Below are 27,778 nucleotides of genomic sequence, written 5' to 3' on the forward strand. Positions count from 1 at the left end.
ACTATAATTGCTTTAAAATAAAGTGACTTTTTGTATACATGTTAAACAATCTATAAATATTTAAATCCTACCTTTAATTTTATATATTTGAATAAACAGTTCTACTACATTGTATGATATATTTAAACTGGAATTTTCTTAATTAGGAGTAATACTGTAATTTCTTTAATTAAGTATGTAAAAAGCGATTTCATTTTAAACGTTGCAGATGATAAGGTGAAAATAAAATTGTGTATAATTGCGTGGTTATGTCGATGGAATTATGAAATATTTAATTACAAAGAAATACGTCGTACAAAATATAAAGTTAGCGGTTAAATAATTAAATTATATATTGAAGAAATTTCAATTACATCTGTTGAATTAACCTGTTTTTTCTTTCAACTCAAGGAAAGCTATATATATCGATCGACCTTGTTATTTAATCATACTTGATATAAATATGCAATACGAGCAAAGACCCTTATGTATTATTTAAAACATTATATCATAAGTTAAATTTTTACGTATACAAAAAAAAACAAGTTAATATAATTGACTCGATTGAATCATCTTGGAAAGTACTGCAACGTGTAAAGTATTGCACGCGATAGTTCGTAATCACGATATTTTCTATAAATAGAATATGTGAATAGTTTGTCATACGGTGCGTAACACAATCTTGTACGTGTTTTTACAACACGTGCATTGTCTAGAGTGTTATAGAACTGCCTGTAGAATGTTGTTATAAAGCACGAAATTCAAAGCAAATACTAAATTTTTCAATGACATTGATCATTTACCTTTACTTTGTGACATTGGCTCTTATAATGGATTTTATAATATTAAACGAAGACAAATGTTGATTCTTTAACAAAATATAAGTGTAATTGATATAAAAAATGTAAGTTATAAAACATAATTGTTGTTTTAAATATGCATTAATATAATATAAATAAAAAATATGCATTAATATAAGTATTAAGTAGTAATATTTTCAAAATGAACATCACCAAACAATGAATATTTTCTTTGAAATAAACATTTATATTGATTTCTAATACATGTTAGTGATATTTTAAAAGGAATAGAATAGAGTAGAGAAACCTTAAAATTTGTAATCAAGTGCATTAGGTAAAATGCTAAACATCCGAGATAACTTTTACCGAATATGTAAGAAACAATATATATATATATATATGTACAAGCATGAATAGCATGCTTGTAACAATATCAGACTACTTATTAAGCTGCTACTGCGTAGCATACTACACGCACCAACCACGTGGTTGAATACGACGCATGCGCGACACGTGCACGAACACCTAACCTCACCGAACAAATGTATGACGACTTCATATAACCGTATCGCGAAGAATGCCAGTATGTATCGAGTTCCGTAACGATTCGAATAAACAACCAGACATAAACGCCATGTGCCCCTGTATTTCATGAAAGTAGTGTAAGCAAGTAGAATAATTTATTTGCGGCACGAATACCTGGAGGGGGCTATACATTGTAAATTTGCCTGTCGGGGTAGTAGCCTTTTCAATTCCAATACGGTTCCATTAAGACACGATCAACGAGTACGATTACATCTCATCATTTTTAAAGAACGAACGTTATTCTCATATCCTACCAAATGAACGTTTCGGCGATTCCAAGGCAAATGCTACTACATAAATGGTAAACTCGGCATTAGCTATTGCCAAAAACGTGTTGTCTGCTTTCACAGAGTGCATATAGAATTTGCGGCATTTTAAAAGGCGTCAACTAAAGTTTTGTGGAACGTCTTCAAAAAATATGAATGCGGAAGTTTATGAAACCTTGCCTACATCTTCTGTAGCTATACACATGACAGCAGGTGCAATCGCCGGAATTATGGAACATTGTGTGATGTATCCACTCGACAGTGTTAAGGTAATAGCTTTATTTCTCGCACATTTTTTCTTCAGTACTTTACATAACCTTAACTATCATCTCACGGAATTTCATTTCCGCCGTATTCTAATAAAGCTCAATGACATTTAATATCATGACAATGCAAGTCGCACAGTCTTTGAATAGTAATAAATGTGATTTTCGAAGACAGTTTTCTGGATTTTACCATTTCCTTCGTCGAAATCTAGAAATCAAGTTTTACGTTATGCGATTGTCGTAATCTTAAGTAAATAGTGAAGTACTTAAATTTTCAAGATAAATACAATTAATCTTCATGAGATATTAACATTTCACCGTATAATTTCGTGTTTTATATCACAGCTATAAAGTTATTGTGCAATCAGTTTAAGCAATATAATTTCATAATTATTTCCAGGTACCAATTCTTAGAATTTACAAACGACTGAATTAATCATCAAATGATTTAGCATTAATGTTCTGTAATAATTGTTTACTATTTTTCAATACTTATTAAAACAGCAAGTATACTATTTATTATGTCACAAAACATTGCTGATACTATATATTTAGCCATTTACATAAATAATGATGAAATTATATATGTTAACTGATAATGATGAATAAAACAGATTTTGTGTAATAAAAAATAAACTCTCTACTCTCTACTTAATTATTTTTAATTCTTAAATGTACAAGTATTATTTTTTCATGATCCCTCTTTATTATTACAATATATAATTGAACTCTTTTATTATATTCAGAAACTTGTGTTTTAATATTTAGTTTATAATCAATAAAAAAATAACATTTTATAAAGTAATTTTTTTTAAATATAAAGACAATTTCAGTATTTGATTTATATATTGTGTTATATTGGAATATATATATATATAAACACATAATTTATTAAATGTTAAATGATCAAATGTATATAGACAATATCCAAACTATTCTGTTTGTATTTTTTTGATACTGCAAAAGATTTATTGTTTGACAACATGAAATGATTAAATAGAACATGAGATTCAAATATTCATTACATAACACATTTCTTAGTTCTGTTACAGTAGGTTCTATTTTTGGATTTCTTTTCAACCTACAATCTATATTAGTAGTTACTTTCACATCTAATTGTTAGAAAATATACTTGCAAAGAAATGTAGATATAAAGTAGTACAAAAATTTATTTCATATAAACAATGTATCTCTCCTTAAAGTTTAATGAGCTATTCTATATGTTCCATATATTATTTAGAAAATAATAAATATGTGCATTATTATCTGTTATTTTCATTTATTATCATCTTACATTTTTAATAACAAAGATATAATGATTAAAAAGATCAGTAAAAAATAATCATATCTATAAATAATTGCAAGACATGGTTTTAAAGCTATCATAATACTTTCATATCTTTTTCCATCATCAAGTAATCATTCTAGAATATTAAAAATGTAATAGAGGTTAAATAGTTTCAGTCTTTTGTGTGTTATTATAGTCTGAATATTTTTATATATATTTGTATAAAATTAATATTTTAAATTAGTTATGAGAAGTAATATTTACTTGTATTATTAAGCAAATAAATGAATTTATTTACATGGATGTTTACCTTATTTCATCTTATTTATAATTTTTTTATCTTATTTATATTTAGACAAGAATGCAAGCATTAACACCAAGTTCAGGAAGAGGTGGAGGAGGTGGAGTAGGAACAGTTCTGATTAGAATGGTACAACAAGAAGGTTTTCTGAGACCAATTCGTGGTATGAGTGTAATGGTTGTAGGAGCTGGTCCTGCACATGCATTATATTTTTCGTGTTATGAATTTATTAAAAACAAACTCTTGAGTTCAAGAACAAATCCTAATTTAAATTTAGCTGCATATGGAACTGCTGGTTGTTTGGCAACACTTCTTCACGATGGTATAATGAATCCAGCAGAAGGTAAAGCATCCTACAATTAGCAAATATATAAATTATTTATTTATTATATAATTTAGCTGTTATGCATTGTATATATATTTTAAAGCATATAAAATTTGTTTGGGTGGGGGGAGAAACACAACAAGCTAAATATGATTCATAACTTCTAGAATTTTATTCAATGAAGAATAAAATTATCTTATTCCAGTGGTTAAACAGCGATTACAAATGTATAACTCTCCTTATCGAAATGTTATAACATGTATAACAAATATATACCGAAAAGAAGGTATATATGCATTTTATAGAAGTTATACAACACAGTTAGCTATGAATGTGCCTTTTCAAATGATTCACTTCATGACGTATGAAATTGCACAAGTTTTCACGAATCCTGACCACACATATAATCCAATTGCACATATGGTATCAGGTAAATATATATTTTTAAAAGGAAGTATTTTATTTCATTACATTTAAAACTTTAAAAATGAATTATATAAATTACAGGTGCATTAGCAGGAGCTGTTGCTGCTGCAGTCACAACACCTTTAGATGTTTGTAAAACGCTTCTAAATACACAGAGTGGAGTCCAGGTTCAAGGCATGACAGATGCTATTAAAACAATTTATAGATATGGAGGTTTACGTGGTTATTTCCGTGGTTTGAATGCTCGTGTCCTTTATCAAATGCCAGCAACCACTATTTGTTGGTCAACGTAAGTATACGTTGTAAATATAACGTTATGAAATATAATAATGATTATATATATTATTTCTACAATATTATTTGAAATAGATTATTCAAATTAATACAGTAGTCATAACTATAAAAGATTAAGTGTCTGACTTGAATTGAACATCTAAATTATTTACTCTACCGTTAATGGTAAGAAAAAATGACTAATAAAAGGTTAAATCGTTTCAAGCCATGCATCTTGTGGTAATAATAAAAATCTCACCAATGTCAATTAAAGGGTATTCTAAGATATTGATATTTTTTGTGTATGTTAACAGTTGTTTTTTATAATGTGATGATGCAGTTGGTAAAGCTAATTAAATGACCTACAATGTTATAACTTTGATATGATTTTGAAACAATCTTGAAAAATATAAATGAATCTAATGGTGAATAATGCATTGTGCATATTTAATTCTCGGCTGTTATAAACCCATTCTCAAAAACACTTTATATACTAAACTCTGTCAGATTACAATATTTCAAGATCAGTAAAATCCAATTGATTAGATTAGATTACTATTATGGGCATTATGTATTGTTACAACAAAGGAGTAAATATAAATATGGTATTGGATTATGATAAATATTAAAAACAAATAAAATAAGTTGATTTATTATGTCTATTATATTGTTCCAATATAAATTTCTTTTCCTTCTTCAAAATTATGATATCACGATCACTGAACTCATCTTGATGTTGAGTACAACATTAAGCAAAGAAAATATTAATGACCTTGAAGTAATTTTTAAGGTCACCTTGTGGAGATTTTAAACCTCTCTGACCTATTTTTCCTGAATTTTAACATTAGCAAAAATAATTTAGATGTTCCATTTAAATATGACACCGTGTATAGCATCAAGGATATCAAACATAAGAAATTTTTTATGAATCATTTAGATACGAATTTTTCAAATATGTACTACATGAAAAACAAGGCGATGGATATCGCAGTCCGGAAGTTGACAACGATTATGCAAGTGGCATTAATCAGATGCAAGGTACTTCTAGGTCTAGTCGTTTTCAAGATATGAGTGCATACCTCAACAACAATGCTCCAGCTTCAGTGTTACTTGATGTGACTACAAGATAGGTATTTTTGAATTTTTTATCGACATCACATTGAGAAACTATTGGATGGTGAATAAAGTATCCGTTTTTTCGTATTTGGAGAGTTTATCAAGAATATTTCGTTAATTCATCTGTTGCTCCGGTATTATTACATATGTATAATAATTCATAACGAATGAGTACATGTACAATTAAAAATCCATTTTGAGCCAAGTGCAGGACGCAGGCCCAACGGAATAAGATAAATGTATCAGAAAATTTCTTACGTTACTTCTTAGTGTATGACTGTTTCAAATAATATATATCAACTACATTATGATGACTCCATTTTTTAATATGTCAAAGTAAAGAACAAGTAAGAATTTGCACGTTACCAAGCAATTAAAATATTATCAATTAATAGCAAATATAAAACAATGAATTATGTATAAAAGAATATTTCGTTTTTCTTGATACTATAAAATCGAAATTTTTACTGTACATTACGTTCTATTGAACTAAATAACTAGCAATGTATTACTATAAAAAAAACTAATGAAATGAAATTATTAATTAGCAATATTATTTGAATGATAAAATATTGATGCTAGTATAGATGACTACTGTCTGGTGTGCAGAGATAATTAAACATGCTATCATCTATCCTACTGTTCATATGGAGTAGCGAAAAGTTTATTATGTAAATTAGAAAATTGAATTTATTTTATAAATATAAAATGTAACAATTTTTTCGATAAAATATGTGTAAACTATATTCAATTTATTTATGAAATGATTTATATATTTTTGTTATGAAGTAATTTGCATTATAGCTTATTCGTGTGAATGAATTCTGGCGATCGTAAAGTACGTGATGTGTAAAAAAACTTGAAATGTTACAATAATGATCTATTAAAGTGAGTCATACGTAATTTTTAGTCAAAAGAATATACATGTATTTTGCATAGAAAAAAATTGTGAAAATATTTCACTTAAATACAGTAAAGTTATATTGATTGGTACAAACATTTTTAGATACATTAAATTTGAGAAGTATGCTCCACTTGAATAGTGAATTAGATTATATAGCATATTTAATATTGTACCATATATTTAAGTTACAAGAAAACAGTGGGATGCATGGAAAAGTGATTAACAAGAAATGTGTGTAGCATAATCAAGTGAGTATATTTGAAATATGACTTAAAAATTTTTAATTGGAAACCATATATGCTTTGAAAGAAAAGATACGAAATTTTAGTATTCGATATTTACATGAAATGATAACGCAGGTTCTAAGTTTAGATAAAATGTAAGTTTATAAAAACTTATCAATTACGGAATGAAACGTTAGATAAGTGTTGCGTAAAGGTACAGAAGAACTTAGATTATTTTGTAGAACAGTGTAGATAAGTTAATATTACACGCGTATGTACAGTATAAAGAAACAAGTTAGGAAGAAAGAAAACTGCAACGTTATCGTGCGATAAGTACAATTCGCCTTGATTATACAAGTACAAATTAAGAATTGCTCCTTAGTCAGTTTGTAATATAAACAACAGTGCATCTAAACGTTATAATATAACATAATATTGCTTCCTATGGCTGTGATTACTGGGTCATTTGATGTTGACTTTAAGAGGGAGTAATATCATATGAAAACTCATACTTCACGCCATATTTATTTATTCTTGTTCATCGTTACCGATATATCATTATTTGACGTCATAAAATGTCACTGATTCTTATGTACGCAAATATATATATTTTTTATGATAGAATCTTTTTTCAAATGAAGGAAAAAGGTATTTAAATTATTTTTATGGTGCGAAGATATGATTTTTGACAAGAAAAAAATTTACAATACAATTTAATAGGTACATTAATCTATTCACGTAAATATATTATACATATACACGTTGTATGTATAAAATACGAATGTACCGAATGAATAAGCATTTTACATTATTTATTATTATTAGTATGTGTTCATGTGATATCCAGTGTTTAATGAATTTGTACGTATATCTTATTTGTATCTTGTGTTTACAGTAATCTTCAATCTCCCGAATTTAATTATCGCGCAAAATTAATTGTATATTCTTTTTAATTGTTTAAATAAATATTCACGTTGTAAAGAGTAAAAATTACTATTAGCCGCTCAATTTTTACTATTGTCTTCAAAATTAAATTTTACATATATTTGCGGCGATCACGATGATCAATCGATTTTCATGGACTATTTACCTGAAAAATTAATGAGCAAGTTGCTCGTACATTTTTTTAAAATTAATATTCGTAATATACATATAACATTATTTATCTGTTAAATTTACTCATTTTTTTTTATCACTTTATATATAAAATAATGCTCCCACTGATATTATTGCATAAGTTAATAATGTTAGCGCACTAAAAGGTAATTGAATGACATGCAGTAAAACGTATTACATGTAATAATGATGTAAATAAAATAATTCTGTAAGATATAAAGACAAGTCATGAAAATATTTTTCTTGCCTATTGCATTAATGAGAGAAACATTAGAATATCGAGATGATATGTAATCTTATTTCAGAGTTAGGCTATGTTGAAAATTCTTTATAAATGTAACTTTTTCTTAAATCAATGGGCGTATATTCAAATTTTAATCACTCTTTTGTTTAAACTACTAAGCACATAACAAAATTAAAATATGTCAACCAGAGGAGGAATCTGTGATGCTCGTTGCCAAGCATTTCACACTGCAATGATACAAAAAGAAAAAAACACACGTATTAGATGGTTTTTGAAGAATCAACACAAATTATTAGATCATTTGAGAAAAACGGAGGAAATTAAACTTCCGTCGAAACATGAACCAGAAAAACAACCACCCGTGGATATTGTATATAATTGTGTTATATTTAATATTAATTACCTATATAAGTTGTACAGTGAAAATTAGATGAGATTTTCTGTTTTATAGATACATTTAAAACCCTTACCAAATTGGAAACCTCTCGAACCTGATGGTTCTATCAATATGAACATAACGAAACCCATTGATCCGCAAGTAAGAACTGTTCTGTATGAAGACGCCCCGAGTTTTGTTAACGCTGAAAGTTATATGTCTGAAAGGTTTTACACATAATAATAATTTTTTGTAAATATAGTAAAAAAAAGATGACTGCCTAAAATCGTGCTTAAATAAAAAATATTGATGTTGCATTTCTTTGTTTCAGTATTGCATTGGTATTCTTCCTAATTTCGATTTCTTACATTGAAAATATATATTAGCAAAATTGATATTTTGGGCTAACATCCTCATTGATTATTTTAGAGTAAAAGACATTCCTGAAAATCGCTATTACTATCCGGATTGCACAAGTTGGATATACGGATGGCGCTTAACAGATTATCCACATATTCCACGAAGTAAAGTTGGACAAACAAATATTATGATTCGTGAATTTTATCATTCAAAAATATCGAGCCTTCACAGGGATCCAGAATGGTATCGCTCTTCGAGAAGAATAACATTTATATGTGATGATAAAATGAATTAGTTTCCTATTAGGCGGAAATTTAGTCAGGTAACTTTTTACTTCAAAGTGTTTTGTGAAAATTTTTTACCAATTGTACTTTTCTAAAAACAGCAAAATTTTTGTAAGTGAACGTTTTCCTTTATGATCTACGATTAACTATGATTCATTAATTGTTGCCTTTTTATCTACTTCTAGTTTTCATAAATAATAAACAATTTCCTTTCGTTGATATCACGTTAATATTTCCCATATACAAAATATTAATGTCCTAAATTTTACATTTTTTCTGTATTAAATATTTCTTTATGGTATTTACTTTTCTTTATATATTTTTATGTTCATTTCATCAAATATTAAATATTACAGTCCATACTTTAAGTTTGCATTTTTTGTATTTTTAAAGGAAACAATACATATTTAATCAACAATATTTTACGCTTGACGATACTTCTATAATAGATTTTGTACATCTCATACGCTGTTTTTTTCGTAAATCGTACTTTTTACGATTCTTTCCTCTAAGCTAAACAGCTGTATTTTTCTATTGTTTAAATAAGATGATATATAAAGTAATAAAGATATTGCTAAATTTGTTAAGATCTATTAAACAAAAGATATTTATTATATTGCCTCATCTAAAAAACCAAGAGGAGAGGGAATTATAGAAATCCTATTGCTTCAAGAAAAATGTACCTATTTATAACAATTTACAAAAAAATAGCTTGTAAGATTTATAGCAGAGCGTTCTTTGTGTGTATCATATTTAACGATTACAACTTTATAATCTTTTCTGTTTTTCTACTATCTTCCCATTTCTTCCTTTTTTTTCTTTATCCTTATCTGAATTAATCAAATGTTGTAATCATAACGGTAATAGATAGTCTGCTTGGCCCGGTATAGCATGAAACACAAAATTAATAAACTTCTGAAGATGTTTAGTAACTTTACAAAGCTCTTCGCCCAATAATTTCTTCTCCATATGACAATCGACAATTTCTTTTTTCATGATGGTTATTATATCTTTTAAGCGGACCATTAATTCATAAAATTCATTGATTTGTTGCTGTATTAAAGCATAATTTCCTATGAAATATTTTTTCTCATATAACAAGCGAAATTCAAATAATTTCGTTACCTGAAAGTATTCATGCATTATATGTTTCTCTTTATTACTTCGTAATCGTTCCACACAGAGGATATAAATTAAATCTGCGGCATTTTGTATTTCAAACTGATGTCTCTGAATATGTAAATCTCTGCTCATCTTCTCTTTAAAGTCCAGCATTTCTTTTTTCAATTTTACATGCTGCGCCCTGTATGAATTTTAATTCAAATTACTTATGCAAATGCAATGTTCAGAGATGCGCAGTTATGAACCTCATTATCTGATTAAAATCGGCAATTATATTGTCCCTTTTGGCGCAAAACAGCTTTTCAAATTCTTTGTACAACGATAGGACAACGTGAGTCATTTCCGCGTGCATTTTTCGCGTCACTTCGTTAGTCACGTTTATTCGTTCTTGTACAACTGCTTTTTTAATGTTCTTAGCACATTCTGCGGCTGCTTTAGACCATTCTCCCTGAGAAGTAAATTTGTTTTTATTTTTTTCTTTTTCGTAGACTTGCATAACTTTTAAACTACATTATATGTACACATATTCACTTCTCATTAAACTTTTTTCAATAGCGTATTTTCAACAGCATATTTTTCACGATCGAGAATATACGAATGCTGTCTAAAAAATGCTTTTTGATAAAAATGTTAATTTATACAACAATAGTTAACAATTCCATTACGGCTAGATAAAGAAAATATTCGATAATTCTCGTACTCAACATCCTTGAGGTAATTCAAGATTACACAATCGCATATATATTAAACGTGTTTAGAATAGGATCTTCTATTTGGCGAAGTTACTTGTACTCCAATTACAAATATAAAAGTAATTTAGTATTGGATTCTTTCATATGAATCATGCGATCTTCAATTCCTTCGTTGTTGCTTTAATGCATATATCATTGTCATTAATAGATCATTAATATTATTGCTTCTACATCCGATTATTACAAAGCATTATCAGCTTATTAGATTCTTTCAATGGTATTTTATGCAATTGTATTAATAAAGCTATATTAATAAAAGAATATTAATAAAAATACATTAATATTTATTGTATTAATAAAATAGATGTCATCTTTTTTCAGTAATATATCCTTCTATTTCTTTTCTCGTTATACAAACAAATAAATAAATAGTCACGTGTTATGGTCTGAATGGATAATAATTAAATGATATTCATACTCTCTTTATATGTATATAAAATTTATACAGAAGAAATATAAAAAGTAATGAAAATCATTACTTCAAGTTGTTTTTGTAATTCACGTCGGACAGTTTCAATATAATTTTCGTATTTTTCATGCAACTGTTGAACGTGCAGCTCAGCTTCTTGTCTTTTTTTCGCTTGATACATATAAAACTTCTCTCGCGATTGCCTCTCTATTTTGTCCTTTAGATTTTCTTCAATTTCCTTTTTCACGCGTCCTAAGAGAGCTTCACCAATTTCTAATTATTTTATTTAAGATTACAACTATATACAACATTTTGAATACTTCTATGTTATCTAATATATTTTGATATATATTCACCTATATATATATATATACTATAATGTTACCTAATATATTTTGGTGCACGAATGCTTTTACGATTTGATAATCTGTTGACGGCATGAATTTGGTTTTGGGTAAATGATGGTCAGATGGAATTGGAAAGCATGCTTTTGATGTTTTTGATGGTGTCAATACATCCAACAACTTTATCGTATCATGATGAGTATAATTGAAAAACACCTGTGCCAAAGATGGACCAAGACAAGCGCGAACTACTGACGAAGGTGGAACATCGTTGTTCGAACATGGTTTCACATTACACTTTGGAGCTGTTTGATCTGTAACAATTTCATTTTCTCTCATCTATTTAAAGATGCAGTAGCAATGTAATAAACATGTTAATATTCCAACTTACGCATGACTTTTGTATTTATAATATATTGTAATATACGAGAAATTTATAAAGAGATTAATTTTATAAAGGAATTAACCTTTGCAAGTTGATACTTTTGACTGAATGACAAATGATTAATGGAATAAGGAAACAAAGGAACGAATAATTTATCTCAACTAGCAATATTATGAAATTTAGAATATTCGACAATAATATATATTATATAACAATCTATATATATTGTTTATAATAATAAAATTTTAAAAAAATACAAATTCTATACAGTTTATATTTATGCAATTTATATATATACATAATATTTAATTTAATTTAATGTAAAAGTATAATGCATACAATATTTTATTCTTAATCAATAAAAACTTTTATCTTAAATCTTGCTCTATATACTTTTTGATAAGATCGTATCGGTACATTTTAAAACAAGAGTTTTGAATAAGTTAAAATTAAGAAACTTTACATTCAAGAAATCCATTTTTAAGACGAATTTGTCAAAATACAATGCAAATATAGAACAATCACATTTTAGAAATTAAAAGGGGGAAGTATTTTCAAGTGCAACAACTGTTATACATTAGATTGTATAGTTATAACATTACCCTTATATCAGAAACAACTAGAAAATAATAGCATAAGTATAAATTTTAATATTGATACACAAAACTTGTTCAAACTAATAAAATTTATCATTTTTTATCAAATATAATATTATATTAATTGCAATATCTACACTGTTAAAAACAATAACAATGAGAAAATTAAATATGATTTAATTGATTCGATGAAAATTGAAAATTCGAGAAATTGATTCTTTGGAGAAATTTGTTTATTTCAACTAGTTTTGTGTATTTTAACTATGTACGAGTAGATTTTTATTTGATCGATTTCGTAATTTATAGTTCTAAATATAAAAATTACCTGATCTTCCAAATCATGTTAAGTTCGTACATTTATGGTTATTGTTACATTAAAAGTAAACAATGTATATAACTTTTGAAGGTTAACGATGCAAATTAATACTGTGAATAAATTAAAATGAAAAATATAGTAGCGATTTATCCTCTATATTAGTCTACATCACGATTGTACAAACGGGTCTCGACACTTGTTAGGGAAAACCGTCCAAAAATTGAGTTGTAGCTAGTCGTGAGAAATCAACATGGAATATAACAAAGTTCGCGTTCTTACGAGACAGACAGAGATGAGTAGAATGTCTCAATCTCTTTCTGAGGTATTAATAACATGACACGCATGTGCAGAATCGAAACCCTTCCTATCTTCCATGTTGGTTTCTTACAACTCAATTTTCGGACGGTTTCCTCTATGCTTCCAGTATTGAGTGTTGAGACTGTGATTTATATGACAGTGTTTGCCGATCTGTTTCACTAACGAAGATGTCGCCACCTAGGTTAACCTTTTCTATTCTAGTATGCGAGGTTTACGTTTATATGCGGTAAATTATAGAATATGAAAATAAATACAATTAGTTATAAAAATGATACCAGTTATATATCTTGTTACAGAACAATTAAAACGGCGAAATAATTTTATAGTGTCATCAGTTTTAAGGTGTTTTAATGTTTCATTATACTTGAAATTACCTTAATTGTATTTGGTAGAATTTTAGTAATTACATTAATTTATTTTATAAATATGATTTTTAGACAGTTAGGTTCTAGAGTTAAGTTTACCCAAAGTATAAGAAATAAACAAAGCAAAGGCAATGCACAGTCTATAAGTACTTTATTTAAACCAGCTCTTGTAAAGAAAGATTCAGATACTGCAAGTGTTGGAATTGAATTATGTGGTATCTTAAGCAAACGTAAAATTATACAAATTTTATGTGACTTTGCAAAAACTGAATCGATTAAAGAGCTAAGTGCAAAATACGGATTAGATGGTAATCTTTTTGTATTTGTATATCATGTGATAAAATATTAATTCTGTAAAATTTTTTGTTCTTAATTATCTAATCATTTGCAGATGTAATTTTTACCTCAGCTATGGGAAATTTTCGGAAACATTGTATAGAATCTGACAAATTACCTGCAGATCTTCATATTATTCTAAGTGACATTATACAAGGCTCTGGAAATATTACAGATATATTTCCATACTTTTTGAATCATGCAAAACAAATGTATCCACATATTGACTGTTTAGATGAATTGAGAAAAATCAGTGATTTACGAAATCCTCTTTATTGGTAGTTGTTAACTTATAAAATTTAAAAAGGTTGATACGTGAAAAAGGTCTATTTTAATTATTATTATTTTAGGTATCCTATAGCTAGGTCTAAGAGAAGAAAAATTATATTTCATGCTGGACCTACGAATAGTGGTAAAACGTATCATGCGTTAGAAAGATTTATCTCAGCAAAAAGTGGTGTTTATTGTGGACCTTTAAAGTTATTAGCTAATGAAGTTTTTAATAAATGCAACTCCAGAGTTAGTATAAAAAATAATTATTTTGTTTTTTGTTACTTATTTTATTAAATATGAATAAATTTAGGGTACACCATGTGATCTAGTAACGGGAGAAGAACACAAATATGCAAAGAATGTAACATCTCCTGCAAACCACGTATCATGTTCTATAGAAATGGCAAACATACAAAATATTTGTAAGTAAATTTAATTAATAATCTTCAATTTATACAATATTATTACCTTTTATATTTAATTATTTATTTATATAATTTTATCAAATAATTTGAACAAAAAATACTTTAATAATTGTTACAGATGAAGTAGGTGTAATTGATGAAATTCAACTAATACGTGATCCAAATAGAGGGTGGGCATGGACAAGGGCTCTTCTTGGGCTAGCAGCAGATGAAATACATTTATGTGGTGAATCTGCTGCCATATCTATAGTGCGTTATATAACTTTACTTTATAAACTTTATAAACATATTGAAACAAAAAATTTTTTAAACTATAATATATCGTAATTTCTGTGATAATGTAGGTACAGTCTATTTGCCTCACAACTGGAGAGTCGGTAGAAATAAAACAATATGAACGATTAACCCCACTCGAAGTAGAGAACTCGGCACTTTGTTCCTTACGAAAAATTCAACCAGGAGACTGTATAGTTTGTTTTAGTAGAAATGAGATATTCTCTGTATCAAGTGCCATTGAGAAAATGGGACATAAAGTAGCTGTAATATATGGCAGTTTGCCACCAGGCACAAAAATAGCGCAAGCTGCAAGATTTAATGATATCAATGATCCTTGTAAGATATTAGTAGCTACTAATGCAATAGGAATGGGACTTAATTTGTAAGATCATAATTAAAAATTTTAATCCTTTTGCACGATATAACGAAAATACAAAATATGTCTATATTTTTTCAGACATATTCGTAGAATTATATTTTATTCTATTGTTCAACCAACTATAAATGAGAAAGGAGAAGCAGGTGTTGATACAATTTCTGTATCATCTGCATTACAAATAGCGGGTCGGGCTGGTCGTTATGGAACGCAATGGTCGAAGGTACTTTATAATCAAATTTAATAAATAAATTAAAAATCATTTTAGTGGTAGATGAAATTTAATATTACTAATCTTTTATTTTTTAGGGATTTGTAACAACTTATAAACCTGAAGATCTTCCTTTATTAAAAAAACTACTACAACAGATTCCAGAAGAAATTGAACAAGCTGGAGTTCATCCAACACCAGATCAAATAGAATTATATGCCTATTATTTACCAAATGCACCATTGTCAAATCTTATTGTAATGTATTTCAATATATATTTAATTTATAATTTATTATGATCTTAATATATTTCTTTTGCTTTTCCAGAATATCTTTATTGCGTTATGTGAACTTGATAGCACTTTATATTTTATTTGCAATTTAGATGATTTTAAATTTCTTGCTGATACGATACAACATATACCATTACCTCTTCGTACACGATATGTGTTTTGTTGTGCACCAGTCAATAGAAAGATGCCTCTAACGTGCAGTATGCTTTTAAAGGTAAATTAAAATATCAATAAAATTATAAAACTTCATATTAAAAAATTTTTATGTATTTTTTATACAGTATGCTCGACAATGCAGTAAAAATGAACCGGCAACTGTTTTATGGTTACGTAGACAAATTAATTGGCCTCCTAAAATACCATTGAATCTCGCTGATCTTCTACGTTTAGAAAGTATATTTGATGTATTGGATGTTTATCTTTGGTTAAGGCAAGTAATTGTACAATAATATGTACAGATTAACATCTGTGTTAATACACAGAGCATTTCAGCAATTATGGTATAATCAGCAAAGAGACGATTTTCTGTAAAAAAAATACGCTGAAAATATGAGATATAATTTTGTCATTTGTAACTTTGTTTAACACTAAACGTACCGACACTTCGTGTATACCTAATTCTACCATGTGCGGTCAAAATGATTGATGATTAAAGAAGTAATAATTTTTATGATTTAACTTAGATAATGGTTAATTTATAACTAAATGTATATAAAATGATGAACTTTCATAAAATTTTGTCCAAATTTACTTTTGTTTAATTTCAATTATAGACTTAAATTATTAGACACTTTTATTTATATAGAGATATATCTTATTCAACTTTGGTGCATTTTTTGCAAATTATCTTATTATCAAATGTACATTTACCGCATAAATATTTCCCGCATCTTAAACAAATTTTCGTAATTTTGTAACCTTTACAATTTTTTACTTGATAAGTTTTTTGTAGTAATGAATCTGAACTTGTTGATAGTTTTATTGCATGGCTTTTTTCCCGCGATTCTTTATGTAAAAATAATGTATACACTAGATTTATAACAATTTTGTGAAATTGGCCCCATACTGTAGATACCATTGCAAATTTATTGGTTCGTAAACGTTGACTTGTTTAAAACCTCATAATTTCAACAAAGTCATTCCTGCTCATTGTTTTTGAAAAAAATGCAGGTCTCCAAATTTTATTCCACAAATATGAGACATCTAAATTTTTTGCCTGATATGCACCGCGGGCATATAGCGGAGCAATAAATGCATCTAGTTTTGTTGCATCTAGCTCCTTCTTAGTACCCAATACTCTAAATGCTTCTGTACATTTTATTATATGATCCCTTATACGGTGATCAATAAGCGGAGCAATAAATGCATCTAGTTTTGTTGTATCTAGCTCCCTCTTAGTCCCCAATACTCTAAATGCTTCTTCTTCCATACATTTTATTATACGATCCTTTATACGGTGATCAATGATAGGATAAAATGCCGTCTTTATTTGTCCTTTCATTATGTGCCGTTTAGCATATCCCTAAAAATATTATGAACTGATGTCCTACCAGATTTGGGACTTGTATCTATTTCTCTCCAAACTGTCTCATCGGGCCCAGTTTCGATACATTGGTTCTCTACATCAATTTCACCCTTTGCTGTCAACGATAATTTCTTTTCTTTTTGTTCTTACGTAAACGCTTATGTATAATATTCAACTCTGATTCGATTGTAAATAGCTTTTCATGTGTCTCCATGTCGTTTTCAGTTGCAGAATTTTTTTGTTCATCGCACACTAAAAAGTCTTCTTCTACGTCCGTTATTTTTTTTTTAAAGTCTTGACATTTCTAGGATAAATATTTATCACAGAATAATACCATGTACGGAATACAAAATTATTGTCAAATTTGATATGTTTTACTTTTCCTTTTATAACAACTTTGCACAAAACGCTCTGAGATGCTTTCTGTCTGAGTTTTAGAAATAACAAGTTTAGATGTTAACTAATTGACTAACAAACTGAGATGTATTCTAGTCGAAAGGACAATAGCAAATTAGAATATGGTCTGTGACGGCGATATTTATACGAAAACATTGATGAGTATTGGCCGTTCTCCACCAACGGTTACTCGAGGGTGGAGATGGGAAAGCGTTTCCCGTGTTTTATCGCAATGAGCAATAACCCTAAAAAACTTCTTGACTTTTAAAATGTTTGTAACAATTTAAATTTTATGGCAGTTCCTTAGGATTATTATGCGCCTGTGTTGATATGTTTTGACAGCTGGTGGCCATCTTCATCGAGGGATGGATTATGTTTTATGACAAGATTACTGGTGTAACAGCTGTTATTATTTGTTATTACTGATTTTGTCCATCATTTGACCTTGAGATAGCCTTTTCTTTGTACTGATTGCATTTATTTTAAGAATAACTAAGATATTTCGTCGGGCGGTTAAAATGACCGCTCACGATAGGCAAGGCAGAGTACAAATTTTTCTCAGAAAGTAAAAGAGCAAACTAAAAGTAAATACCGAAAAATATATTGTATACATGTTTTAGGAAAAATAAGAAATTATGAAGCGGTATGATAAAGTTTAAATATGGTTAAATTTGTGTAGAAGTTCGAGAGCGGTCAATTTGACCGCCGCTGGTAGATTTAAAAAAAAAAATCGAGTTTGAAAATTTGTCAATTACACATGTACGAAGCTAATTCTTGATGAAACCTGTTCAAACTCTCCTCAGCATGTCTCATATTTCGAAAACAAGGCGTGGTATAAATAAATTTATAGCGCAGGGACATTCTCTTATTAATCGTACCATAATTACTGAGATATTATGTGCAATGCATTGAATTATATTATTTGTAGTTATCGAATGCCAGACTTGTTTCCTGATGCAGATGCAGTTAAATCATTACAAGAAGAATTAGATAAAATTATTGAGCAAGGAATTAAAGGAATTACAAGATTATTTAAGAAGTCGAAAACAGGTACATCAATTATTGTTTGAAGTATGCTGTTCATAACAAAATTTATATACGATTATATAGAATTTGATTTATAATTATTTATGACATTATTGAAAATTTATTTATGGAATTAAAAATAGGTTGAATAATGTTTGCTTTTATTAGATTCTGTGATTGATAAAGAACAGTCGTCTTGTCCGGACGAAAATCTACAAACAAATGGTAATTTGTTAGATATTAAAAGCATTATGTGTTTATTTTTCATAATTCTATAAATTACATGCATATATATATGTTGCAGGTAAACATCGGAAAAATACATTAAGTTATACGTTGATATCTCGAGGTCTCCTAACACCAAAAATGTTAGAACAATTAAGAATAGAATGGTCTACGGTAAAAAGAATCTCTTCTATAAACTAAAAAATTTCTATAATTTAATCAGTTAAATTATGGATAAGTATATCAACTTTTTTTATAAACTTTTTTCGTTTCGTTTTTTCGTTAAAACTTAAATCGTTTTAGGAATCCAACAAAAGAACTTCAATAGATACGAAAAGAAGTGGACCAAAATCTCGCAGCTAAGAAATCATGTTACTCAATTATTGTAACTTAAATGAGACTTATAGAATGTTTCTTTTGGAAGATAATGCGAGAGAGATTAAAGAAAACTTTTTAAATAATTTTTGTGCATCTTTAAAACAATTAGTGTACTCCCTACAGGAATTAGAAATGAGATAATTAAGATAAAAAGACGCAATTAAAATTCGTACTTCTAAAAAAATTTTATTTAAAATTATTTGAAGATATTTATAAATTCATATTTGCGATCTTGTCTGTTTGCACGTTTGTTTTTTCGACGAACTGAATATATATTCTGCTGTTGTTCTGTAAATATTGAAGGATTGCGAGGACATACAAGCTTTTTCAATTTATGCTGTAATGTGTGAGACAGAGAAATGCATCTTGTACATCTTGATGAATCGTTATTCACTATCAGTGGACATAAAACATGTCGCCATTTTATACCATCTTTATAAGCAACTATGATACGATGCATATTTTGGAATCTTTCGGTATTATATATACCTAATTTAGAAAATAAAAGCTTTATTTCTTGAAAATAATCAAAGAATAAAAAATATATATAAATACCTTGACAGACGGTTCTTTGATTGAATTCATCAATAAGTTCTTCTATATCTAATAAACTCTGTACCTGTAAATGTTTTCCTTCTCTTATGAGGTTATGAATAAGTGGATTAATCTCTTTATTTACAACAGCACAATGCAACATCATATCACTCTTAATAAACACTTGCTTCTCTGTGAATGGCATTCCACCTTCTGTCATTCCCATATACAAATACACTATCGTTGTTGTGAGACCTTTTGATGTTACTAAACAAGACCAACCACGTGGTAATAATACCTCTGTACATATTTCAAGTAAATCTTCAAACAACATTTGACTTTCATCAATTTCATTACTCATAGGATAATACTTATTTAACTGATTATAATTTAAATTATACATTATTTGATTTTTTATATATACATTCTCTGTGGTTTCAAAATTATTATCTATTGGATTCTCAATAGAAGCAATATCTTTTTTCACTGCTTTATGCTTCCATATCATTGTTTCATGTTCTTCAGAAATATAATTTTTAAAGGGAGACTCTGAGACTTTCTTGGTTACATTGAAATAAGAATCCTCTTTGGATACTTGATTTTGTTTCTCCCTTCTGTCTTCAGGATTTATGTCTTTCATTAAGTTTGTATCAGAAATAATACTGTTTTCCATAAAGTTTGTTGATTTACTCTGTTTTACTTGATTTAAACTTTGCTTCGGAGATTCCTTAATCGTAGATCCATTATAAGATGTATTATTTACATTTGAAATATTTTCCGATAATTCCATTTTCTTTAAGAAGTTTTGCTTAGAATTATGGATACAATCATTAATATCACGAGAAAATTGGTAACGTAAAGATGTAATTTTATGATTCCCATTATTACTTATTTGTAATTTTTCTTCGGTTCTCGGTATGAGGAAATCTGTTTCTTTCTTTTCTACTGTGCTTACTTTATTAAATTTACCTATATTATTATCAGACTCACCAGAATTTTCTTGAGCTTGTGCATTTTCTTCGAGATGATAATTTCTTCCAGGTACAGCTCCTGGTCTCAGTCTGCATTTTTTATATTTTATCTATAAAATAATAGAATTTTTTCATATGTGATGATTTAAAAATTTATGATATTTATATAACATAGCAGCTACAAAACTATTATAACTTACAGTTATAACATATGGTGGCACTCCACTGACCCAATGTGTAATAATATCGTCTTTGTGAAAATGTTTGCTACAGACATATGTATCATCAGTAACAGCATAATTCTCAATAGCTATGGCATTTTGCCACTTTTTACGAGTCTCTGGATCTTTTGGTGCCGAGAAAAAGCTATAAGTGTTTCTGTAATTGGTTTCCTTGCACAATACACACTTGCGCGTCATAATGACACTATAAAATTTATTTTTATATTATCTTACTTTAAAGTATATATAACATTATTACTACACATTTTGTACCGCTCTTTATAGTACATATTATACATTTATTACAATTATTTTAAAGTGACATGGTACAAAACAACAAATCATAAAAATAAATTTAGGTTATACTATCTTTATGCTAAAATACCATCAAAAGTTAATATATATTTGCCTTAAAGCTTCAGTCAATATTATTTTCTATTAATTCCATGGAATTTCACATTTAATTACATACATTTAGCATGATTGTTCACCAGTCGTCAATATTGTTTTAAGGCAACTATTCAGTTTTCGTTCAATAGTATTATTTAATAGGAGATATTAATAGTGGTTGTTAATTTTACACTTCATCTTGAAAAGATGATTCAGAGCATTTTGAGTAGAAATTGAGAGTTTTTTCACGTTTTAATACATCTTTAATAACTTATTTATTTTGATCTTAAATTTTTTTGACTTTCATCGCCCTCTATTGGTTTATTATCATGAATATAGAATGCAAAAATTTTATAAACGAATCCATTTAACTTTGTTTTACAAAACAAAATTTGAATGATCAATTAAAGAAATCTAATGAGGGAATGACAGATATATATACTATTAAATTAAAATTAAACATAAAATGTAGAAAATAAGAAATACAGAAGAAATACATCATTTCAGTTTCGAACACACCTGGAAACTTTTTATGTATTATTATATAAAACATTTTACAATTCAAAACAACATTAAACAATTTCATTAACATTGTGATGAGGCACAATTATCATAATCATACTGATATAAATTTAAAATAATGAAAAAATTGTTTTATTTTCTAACGTCAGTGTTTGTTACTATTTTCTCTTTATTTACTGTTTGTGGGAACTGAGGAACTCTCCTTTGAAGGTAAGTTGCGGAGTTGTAGTTCTTAATGAGGAAATAGATTAAACACACGGAGACATACTCCGGAAGGATTTAAAGTTAAGGATCTCAATGATCTTTAAAATTTGTTCTACTAGAGCAATTCTCGAAATGATGAGATGAAGATATGGGACAAAGTTTTCGGACGAGAATTCTGTAAAAAAGATATGATATCAAATTTCTCGAGATATTTATTTTTATTTTTTTAGAAAGTATTAATTCAGCTTTTTTAATTTTGTGCTTGAAGCTAATCCTCAATGGATTCAAATGCGAAGTAACCTATTTATATCCTTAGTTGATCATTAACGATTGAATTTGATTATGAAACGTCTTGTTGAAAAGTTTCTTGCCCAATTAAAGAGCAATGTGCATCTGCGAACAATGTACCTTCTTTGGTAATAAATCTCATGTGCTTCGTAAGTACGTATTGTTTATGTATTTTCAAGGGGAAACAGGAAATGTTCCACCTTAAAACAGAGAAGCAAGTAAGGAAAGAAGCAAGTGAACAACTTCTTAGTATCTTTTATCTTCTAATGATTAACGAGTTCAATGTTCTTGTTAACGTTTGACCTTTTGAACCTTTAAAAGATTAAATTGGGGAATATTTAGAAATTAATTAAGATTTTGTTATTGTTTTTTCTGTTAAATTGATGTGTTCTCCGTGTTTAAAATTGTAATATTCTTATTACATATATATATAATAATTGTTTGTTTGAAAATCTACAAACAAAATCTACAACATATATAATAATAATACTTAAAGAATATATATATATATATATATATATATTTTAAGAATATATATATATATATATATATATATATATATATATTCTTTAAATATGTATACTTTAATTAGCATTGGTTTAAATAAAGACAAAAATGATAAATATTTTACATTAAAAATACAATTTAAGATAATATTGTAATAAAAGTGAAGTAGAAAAGGTGAGATTAGCAAATTCTTTATTTTCAATAGTTTGTTTTAAAATGTTCATTTTGATCGAAGCATAATATTGTGCGGAAATTCACGTTCAAATATTTCTATTAAATCATAATGAAGACCAAATAAGATGATCTATTATTTAAATAATTATTTTCCAAATATTTTATTTAAATAATGTTTACACCGCAGCTTCAAAATTTGCAACGTGTTCGATTTCTGTGATTCCGTATACAGTTTCCATTCTTCATCTAAGCATTTACACATTTATAAAGACGATAAGTTGACGTATGTATAATCCTTCGTAATCGGACAGTTGTGGTTTCTACTCGATTTTTCATGACTGCATATAATTCGCGAATCCGACACTTTCAGTGATATCAACCACTTACGAAATTGCAAAGGATCGTTGCGTTTTACGCTAAGAAGCTGTTTTTCTTTTTGTGTCCCTTTTTAAACAAATGTCTAAGCAACCGTCGTCGTATTGGTTGACTGAAAACATTTTCTAAGAATGCCCATAACAGTAAAGTGAAAAGAACCACTCCGTATCGAGGAACAAGAAAGCGTTGAAAAAGAACGAAAGTTAATGGTCCTGTTCTTAATGGAGTCCCGACATTGAAAGTAAATGCACGAAAATTGCATAATTTCATTGAAAACGATCGAGCCAATTGATTAAACTCAATTACACCTTTTAGTGGATCTTCTGCCAGATTGCGCTTGAAATTTATTACACATTTTTTAAATACTTCAAGTTACAAAAATAAGGGTTTTCTAAGTAGGTATATACATATATATCTATGTGTACTATTTTTCTTAATTAAGTACTTAACGATGAGTCTGTTACATACTTCGTTTCCAGGATATAGGTTAAATTTGAATGGCCGATGTCTAAAACGCGTTATTTTAGTATTATCTAATTATTTATAGAAAAATTGTGTTCATATAATTTTTTAAATTATTCGGGCGATGTTCACATTAAGAAATAAAGGATAGAGAAATTTATTTAAATGTAATGATTTAATAAATAAAACATATGTATATTTTTCATTTTACTATTCTTATTCGTTCATTTATTATTTATTATAATTTATTTTATTTTATTTTATTTTATTTTATTTTAATACTTCGCTATTTTTACTTTGTTATCATATAATTATAAGAATTCAGACATTTTCTGTTACAGTTTAGGTAAATTTTTATTTATTTTATTTGACGATTAACGTTAAATTTAAGCTAATGATAACTTGAGCTACTGCAAGGAAATGTTGTAGAAAGTTGGAATCTTAAAGATTTCGTGTGATTTTTCTTGTACATAAAATGTAAATAAGTCTTGCCTTTCCTAGAATTGTTTTACCATTCCATATTTCGGTTGATAAGATTGTTGGTGAAAGTATATAATTGATTCGACGATAACGTGACGTTCCTCCATCCTATTACGCTTGCCTTGAATTCAGGGTAAAATAGGTAGAGCCTTGATACGCCTGGCAAAATTACGCTACGATACACTTGGCTTCACAGACGGTCTACTTTTAAGAGCGGTAACTAGTATCTAATTTACATATTAAGACGAACTAAAATCTTTCCAAGGAAGCAATCGCGATCTGGGAAAATTTCACAGAGATCAAGCAATTCCAAGCTAATTTTCTGTAATTTATAACTATGAAATGTTAATTATTTAAAATTTTGAAGATTTACGTTTCACGACGATTTTCGAATTCCAATTCTACGAACTTGACTTTTGTATACATATATCGTACAATTAAAAGTAAAAATACATAATGAATAAATATTATTATGTCATCCATTTGTACATTTATGTAACAATGTTATTTATCCTTATCCTATGCTCTATAAATGTCTCATTAATAATAAATGCTTCGCTACATGTTACGAATTTTTTACATGCTCTAATTTCTGCTATACAATTCATTAACATGAATGTTTTAGAAGATATTTATTCCTTCGATTCTATTTAAGTTTTATATTTATTTTATTTTTATTTATTATTGCTTGGTCCGTGCCTTTCGGCTTTGGACGAACTTTCGGTTTTACATCTCTTATGTCTATTTCTCTTCTTATATGTCTACTTTCCCTTTTTTCCACTCTATTCTATTACACTACCTTACTTGTTCTACTTCTGAAAACTAAAAATTAGCAACTATAAATTAACAACTAATGACTAAAAACTATTGCAACTTTGTCTCCTTGCTTTAGTCTCCTTGCTGTGCCTCCTTCTTGTCGTTTCTCTTCTTTATTATTGCTTTCAATTCTGCTAAACCTTCTCCAGTCTCGTTTAGCGGTTTTCCTATGTCCTTTGATCCTGCCGTTATTTCACATTCTTTTATTACATGTCTTAGGTCTTCTTCTTTCCTTCTGCATAGTCTGCATCTTTTTCCTCCCTGTTCTTTCCAGTATTCCCTTGCTTTGGTCTCGTTTCTGCATCTAAATCTTGCCAGTATTCTTCCGTCCTTCCACTTCATCCTCCCTTCTAAGTACTTTGGTAATTTTTCTTTGGCTATGTTTCTGTAGTGTATATTATACTTGGATTCCCTTATCCTTTTCCCCCTCTCTTCTGCTTCTCTCTTTTTTCTTTCTTCTATAATTTGGTCTGCTGTCATCCTTTCTTGCTCTTCTCCTGTTTCTATCTGTGTCCCTCCTTTTCTCACCTCTTCTAGTCCCTTCTTTCTCTTTCTTGCTCTTTTCCCTTGCTGACCATTCCCCCATTCTCTCTCTCTTTCCTTTATACACTCCTTTACTAATTTCTTTTTTGATTTTAGGGCTTTCTCTTCGTACCTTGCTGCTCTTTTTAATGATTTTTCTTTTATTTCTAATATTTTGCATTCTTCTATCTATTTAAGTTTTATAATACACATTTTAATATTATACATAGGATTGTTATAGAAATAGATTAGATTTGTTAGATGAACCTGAAAATCGCAAGGAACTATAAAATGTCTAGGATGAGAGAAGGCAAATAAAAGTTGCAATGATCTCTTAGTATATTTCAGTGCGCAATCCTGTGTGGGAGGGTTTTACTTGAAATAAATATAAAAGATAACAACTTAAGATAATCTGTTTCAATTCCAAGTATCAAGTCATTCCATAAATAATATCGTGTTTGTAAAATTTTATAATATTTATTAACGAATTATTATACCACCATTTATAAAATCACCTTTTTCTTTCATCACCAATTTTTGGTGATCGGAATAAATGAAACGAGAAAGAACGAAAAAATAAATGAAATGAAGTAATGAATAAATGGAATTCGTACGCGTTAAGTTTAGAGAATAGAGAGAATGGTATAATTTTCAATTGCATTCCGTGATTTTATTTATTGTTTTCGCTGCCTGCAGCCGAGCATTGACACGATGAAATAGAATTTCTTTCCTCCTTCATTAGATTATTTCTAACTCTTTTAATTGCTGACGATGATTGTACATTTCAGAAGCTTCTATTTGATTTTACCTTGGAAATGTAAAACGCAAAATGGAAGACTATATTACTTACGATCTAACGATTAAATAATACACAACTATCATAATTACCTGTTACGTGTGTAATTTTAACAATGAAATTTCGAAAGAAACAAACGCATTTATCGTGACAAATAAAGTAGTTGGCTTTGTTCACTGACAAACGGGAAATATTGTTAGGTTGTGCAACCTTAAATGGATAGATTGCGTGCTAACCAATTGGTCTGTGTTTCCTTCTGATTCGCATTCTTTAGAGACTACTTTCTCACGATGCTCGTTCGTAGACCTTTAACAGTCATTTCATTGCACAGATACAGATGCACATAGAGTAACTCGAAACACGGAGGAGGTAAACGCCGAAGTAAATGCCGAGCAACAATTAACATTACTTTATTAGCGGAAGTGTTCTTACTTGTAATTGTAAAAAATTTTACAGCATTAATTTCGCGTATACAAAAGACGAAATTGAAGTTGTAAAATGTTTCTTTTATGCTAGGATAATTATCAGAGGTGGAATTTTTGTCACGCGAATCAAGATATTTTCTCAGCCAATAGTTAAATGAAATATTATTTTATATTACGTAAAAACTTAAAATTATATGGAATTTAAGTAATAATCTGTAGACCACAGATGTTCATACAAATTCATATTTTTATAGCATGCGAGTAAGGAAATAAAACCTGGGTAAAAATTTCCTATAATTAAAATGTATACTTTTTGCACATTTATATCTAAGAACACACGTATATCGCATTACATTTATGTTCGAAAACGTATGGTTGATCGTATACTTTACATATATGATACATTTATCTCATGAAATTGATTTAATTTGTCATAACTGTGTACCGTTCGTAACAATGTTAATGTCAAATTTTGACTGGTTGGTTAAGCGTAGGATATAATGAGCAGTTTGTGTTGTGAATTAAGATATCTTAGTTTTATTGAATTTAGCGTGCTATTTTAACCGTAACTGTAAGTGGCGAACATGGTTTTCGTAAATATTTTCAAAGGA

General features: G+C 28.3%; 6 protein-coding genes and 2 long non-coding RNA genes across 14 annotated transcripts; 4 read left to right on the forward strand and 4 right to left on the reverse strand.

The window, feature by feature from the left end:
- The first annotated feature begins 1,336 nt into the window (after positions 1-1,336).
- Positions 1,337-7,672, forward strand: LOC100744461 (mitoferrin-1). 2 transcript variants are annotated; one of them, XM_012390182.3, is made up of 5 exons: positions 1,337-1,899; positions 3,540-3,828; positions 4,016-4,240; positions 4,318-4,525; positions 5,447-7,672. In XM_012390182.3, exons 1-5 carry the CDS (start codon positions 1,783-1,785, stop codon positions 5,637-5,639), a joined length of 1,032 nt encoding a protein of 343 aa, XP_012245605.1. In that variant the 5' UTR covers positions 1,337-1,782; the 3' UTR covers positions 5,640-7,672. The 2 variants fall into 2 exon arrangements, with proteins under 2 accessions (XP_012245605.1, XP_024226096.1); XM_024370328.2 differs by lacking the exon at positions 1,337-1,899 and adding an exon at positions 3,197-3,223.
- On the reverse strand, positions 1,893-2,315 carry LOC117152162. Its single transcript, XR_004462442.1, has 2 exons — positions 2,184-2,315; positions 1,893-2,104 (listed from the first exon to the last, which is right to left on the reverse strand). It is a non-coding gene; the product is annotated as an uncharacterized LOC117152162 (long non-coding RNA).
- Positions 7,396-13,482, reverse strand: LOC100743195. Of its 5 annotated transcripts, XR_004462438.1 has the most exons (7): positions 12,152-12,170; positions 11,802-12,074; positions 11,487-11,689; positions 10,501-10,703; positions 10,259-10,436; positions 8,584-8,694; positions 7,396-7,843 (listed from the first exon to the last, which is right to left on the reverse strand). XR_004462438.1 is itself a non-coding variant. In XM_033322951.1 (6 exons), exons 1-6 carry the CDS (start codon positions 12,153-12,155, stop codon positions 9,986-9,988), a joined length of 1,050 nt encoding a protein of 349 aa, XP_033178842.1. In that variant the 5' UTR covers positions 12,156-12,341; the 3' UTR covers positions 9,936-9,985. The 5 variants fall into 5 exon arrangements, 2 of the variants coding, with proteins under 2 accessions (XP_033178842.1, XP_024226094.1); XM_033322951.1 differs by lacking the exons at positions 7,396-7,843; positions 8,584-8,694 and adding an exon at positions 9,936-10,186 and having other exon boundaries at positions 11,487-11,677; positions 12,152-12,341; XM_024370326.2 differs by lacking the exons at positions 7,396-7,843; positions 8,584-8,694 and adding an exon at positions 9,936-10,186 and having other exon boundaries at positions 12,152-12,339.
- LOC100742954 (protein ATP6V1FNB-like) lies at positions 8,225-9,352 on the forward strand. Its single transcript, XM_012390184.3, has 3 exons — positions 8,225-8,483; positions 8,565-8,716; positions 8,919-9,352. Exons 1-3 carry the CDS (start codon positions 8,292-8,294, stop codon positions 9,142-9,144), a joined length of 570 nt encoding a protein of 189 aa, XP_012245607.1. The 5' UTR covers positions 8,225-8,291; the 3' UTR covers positions 9,145-9,352.
- An 83-nt stretch (positions 13,483-13,565) lies between the features above and the next one.
- Positions 13,566-19,563, forward strand: LOC100743638 (ATP-dependent RNA helicase SUV3 homolog, mitochondrial). The gene is made up of 15 exons (XM_024370322.2): positions 13,566-13,717; positions 13,813-14,048; positions 14,132-14,354; positions 14,427-14,595; positions 14,660-14,771; positions 14,893-15,023; positions 15,119-15,432; positions 15,508-15,649; positions 15,736-15,894; positions 15,965-16,144; positions 16,212-16,360; positions 18,780-18,901; positions 19,046-19,102; positions 19,182-19,276; positions 19,406-19,563. Exons 1-15 carry the CDS (start codon positions 13,644-13,646, stop codon positions 19,463-19,465), a joined length of 2,223 nt encoding a protein of 740 aa, XP_024226090.2. The 5' UTR covers positions 13,566-13,643; the 3' UTR covers positions 19,466-19,563.
- LOC117152161 lies at positions 17,283-18,471 on the forward strand. The gene is made up of 2 exons (XR_004462441.1): positions 17,283-17,902; positions 18,015-18,471. It is a non-coding gene; the product is annotated as an uncharacterized LOC117152161 (long non-coding RNA).
- Positions 19,564-19,649: 86 nt separating the features above from the next.
- Positions 19,650-21,898, reverse strand: LOC100744582. 2 transcript variants are annotated; one of them, XM_012390181.3, is made up of 4 exons: positions 21,679-21,898; positions 21,186-21,411; positions 20,036-21,095; positions 19,650-19,969 (listed from the first exon to the last, which is right to left on the reverse strand). In XM_012390181.3, exons 2-4 carry the CDS (start codon positions 21,402-21,404, stop codon positions 19,677-19,679), a joined length of 1,572 nt encoding a protein of 523 aa, XP_012245604.1. In that variant the 5' UTR covers positions 21,405-21,411; positions 21,679-21,898; the 3' UTR covers positions 19,650-19,676. The 2 variants fall into 2 exon arrangements, with proteins under 2 accessions (XP_012245604.1, XP_003492499.1); XM_003492451.4 differs by lacking the exon at positions 21,679-21,898 and having other exon boundaries at positions 21,186-21,463.
- A 3,519-nt stretch (positions 21,899-25,417) lies between these two features.
- LOC105681280 (golgin subfamily A member 6-like protein 2) lies at positions 25,418-27,061 on the reverse strand. The gene is made up of 2 exons (XM_012390170.3): positions 27,032-27,061; positions 25,418-26,135 (listed from the first exon to the last, which is right to left on the reverse strand). Exons 1-2 carry the CDS (start codon positions 27,059-27,061, stop codon positions 25,497-25,499), a joined length of 669 nt encoding a protein of 222 aa, XP_012245593.1. The 3' UTR covers positions 25,418-25,496.
- Positions 27,062-27,778: the final 717 nt, after the last annotated feature.

The sequence above is a fragment of the Bombus impatiens genome, unplaced genomic scaffold (genome assembly GCF_000188095.3).
Source record: "Bombus impatiens unplaced genomic scaffold, BIMP_2.2 scf_0735, whole genome shotgun sequence".
NCBI classification, from domain to species: Eukaryota; Metazoa; Arthropoda; class Insecta; order Hymenoptera; family Apidae; genus Bombus; species Bombus impatiens.

What these genes read in the sequence shown, in the direction of transcription:
- LOC100744582 (XM_012390181.3), bottom strand. Translation starts at nt 21,404, where the DNA reads ATGACGCGCAAGTGTGTATTGTGCAAGGAAACCAATTACAGAAACACT. An exon ending in TGCCACCATATGTTATAACT is followed by an intron (nt 21,096 to 21,185) that starts GTAAGTTATAAT and finishes ATTATTTTATAG; the next exon opens with ATAAAATATAAAAAATGCAG. An exon ending in TCAAAGAACCGTCTGTCAAG is followed by an intron (nt 19,970 to 20,035) that starts GTATTTATATAT and finishes TTTCTAAATTAG; the next exon opens with GTATATATAATACCGAAAGA.
- LOC105681280 (XM_012390170.3), bottom strand. Translation starts at nt 27,061, where the DNA reads ATGACTGTTAAAGGTCTACGAACGAGCATC. An exon ending in AAGGTCTACGAACGAGCATC is followed by an intron (nt 26,136 to 27,031) that starts GTGAGAAAGTAG and finishes AAACTTAAATAG; the next exon opens with ATAGAAGAATGCAAAATATT.
- LOC100743638 (XM_024370322.2), top strand. Translation starts at nt 13,644, where the DNA reads ATGATACCAGTTATATATCTTGTTACAGAACAATTAAAACGGCGAAAT. An exon ending in AATCTGCTGCCATATCTATA is followed by an intron (nt 15,024 to 15,118) that starts GTGCGTTATATA and finishes GTGATAATGTAG; the next exon opens with GTACAGTCTATTTGCCTCAC. An exon ending in CGTGCAGTATGCTTTTAAAG is followed by an intron (nt 16,145 to 16,211) that starts GTAAATTAAAAT and finishes TTTTTTATACAG; the next exon opens with TATGCTCGACAATGCAGTAA.
- LOC100744461 (XM_012390182.3), top strand. Translation starts at nt 1,783, where the DNA reads ATGAATGCGGAAGTTTATGAAACCTTGCCTACATCTTCTGTAGCTATA. An exon ending in ATCCACTCGACAGTGTTAAG is followed by an intron (nt 1,900 to 3,539) that starts GTAATAGCTTTA and finishes ATTTATATTTAG; the next exon opens with ACAAGAATGCAAGCATTAAC. An exon ending in AATTGCACATATGGTATCAG is followed by an intron (nt 4,241 to 4,317) that starts GTAAATATATAT and finishes TATAAATTACAG; the next exon opens with GTGCATTAGCAGGAGCTGTT.
- LOC100743195 (XM_024370326.2), bottom strand. An exon ending in CGTGCACCAAAATATATTAG is followed by an intron (nt 11,690 to 11,801) that starts GTAACATTATAG and finishes TAAAATAATTAG; the next exon opens with AAATTGGTGAAGCTCTCTTA. An exon ending in TAATGCATGAATACTTTCAG is followed by an intron (nt 10,187 to 10,258) that starts GTAACGAAATTA and finishes GCTTTAATACAG; the next exon opens with CAACAAATCAATGAATTTTA.
- LOC100742954 (XM_012390184.3), top strand. Translation starts at nt 8,292, where the DNA reads ATGTCAACCAGAGGAGGAATCTGTGATGCTCGTTGCCAAGCATTTCAC. An exon ending in AACAACCACCCGTGGATATT is followed by an intron (nt 8,484 to 8,564) that starts GTATATAATTGT and finishes TCTGTTTTATAG; the next exon opens with ATACATTTAAAACCCTTACC. An exon ending in GAAAGTTATATGTCTGAAAG is followed by an intron (nt 8,717 to 8,918) that starts GTTTTACACATA and finishes TGATTATTTTAG; the next exon opens with AGTAAAAGACATTCCTGAAA.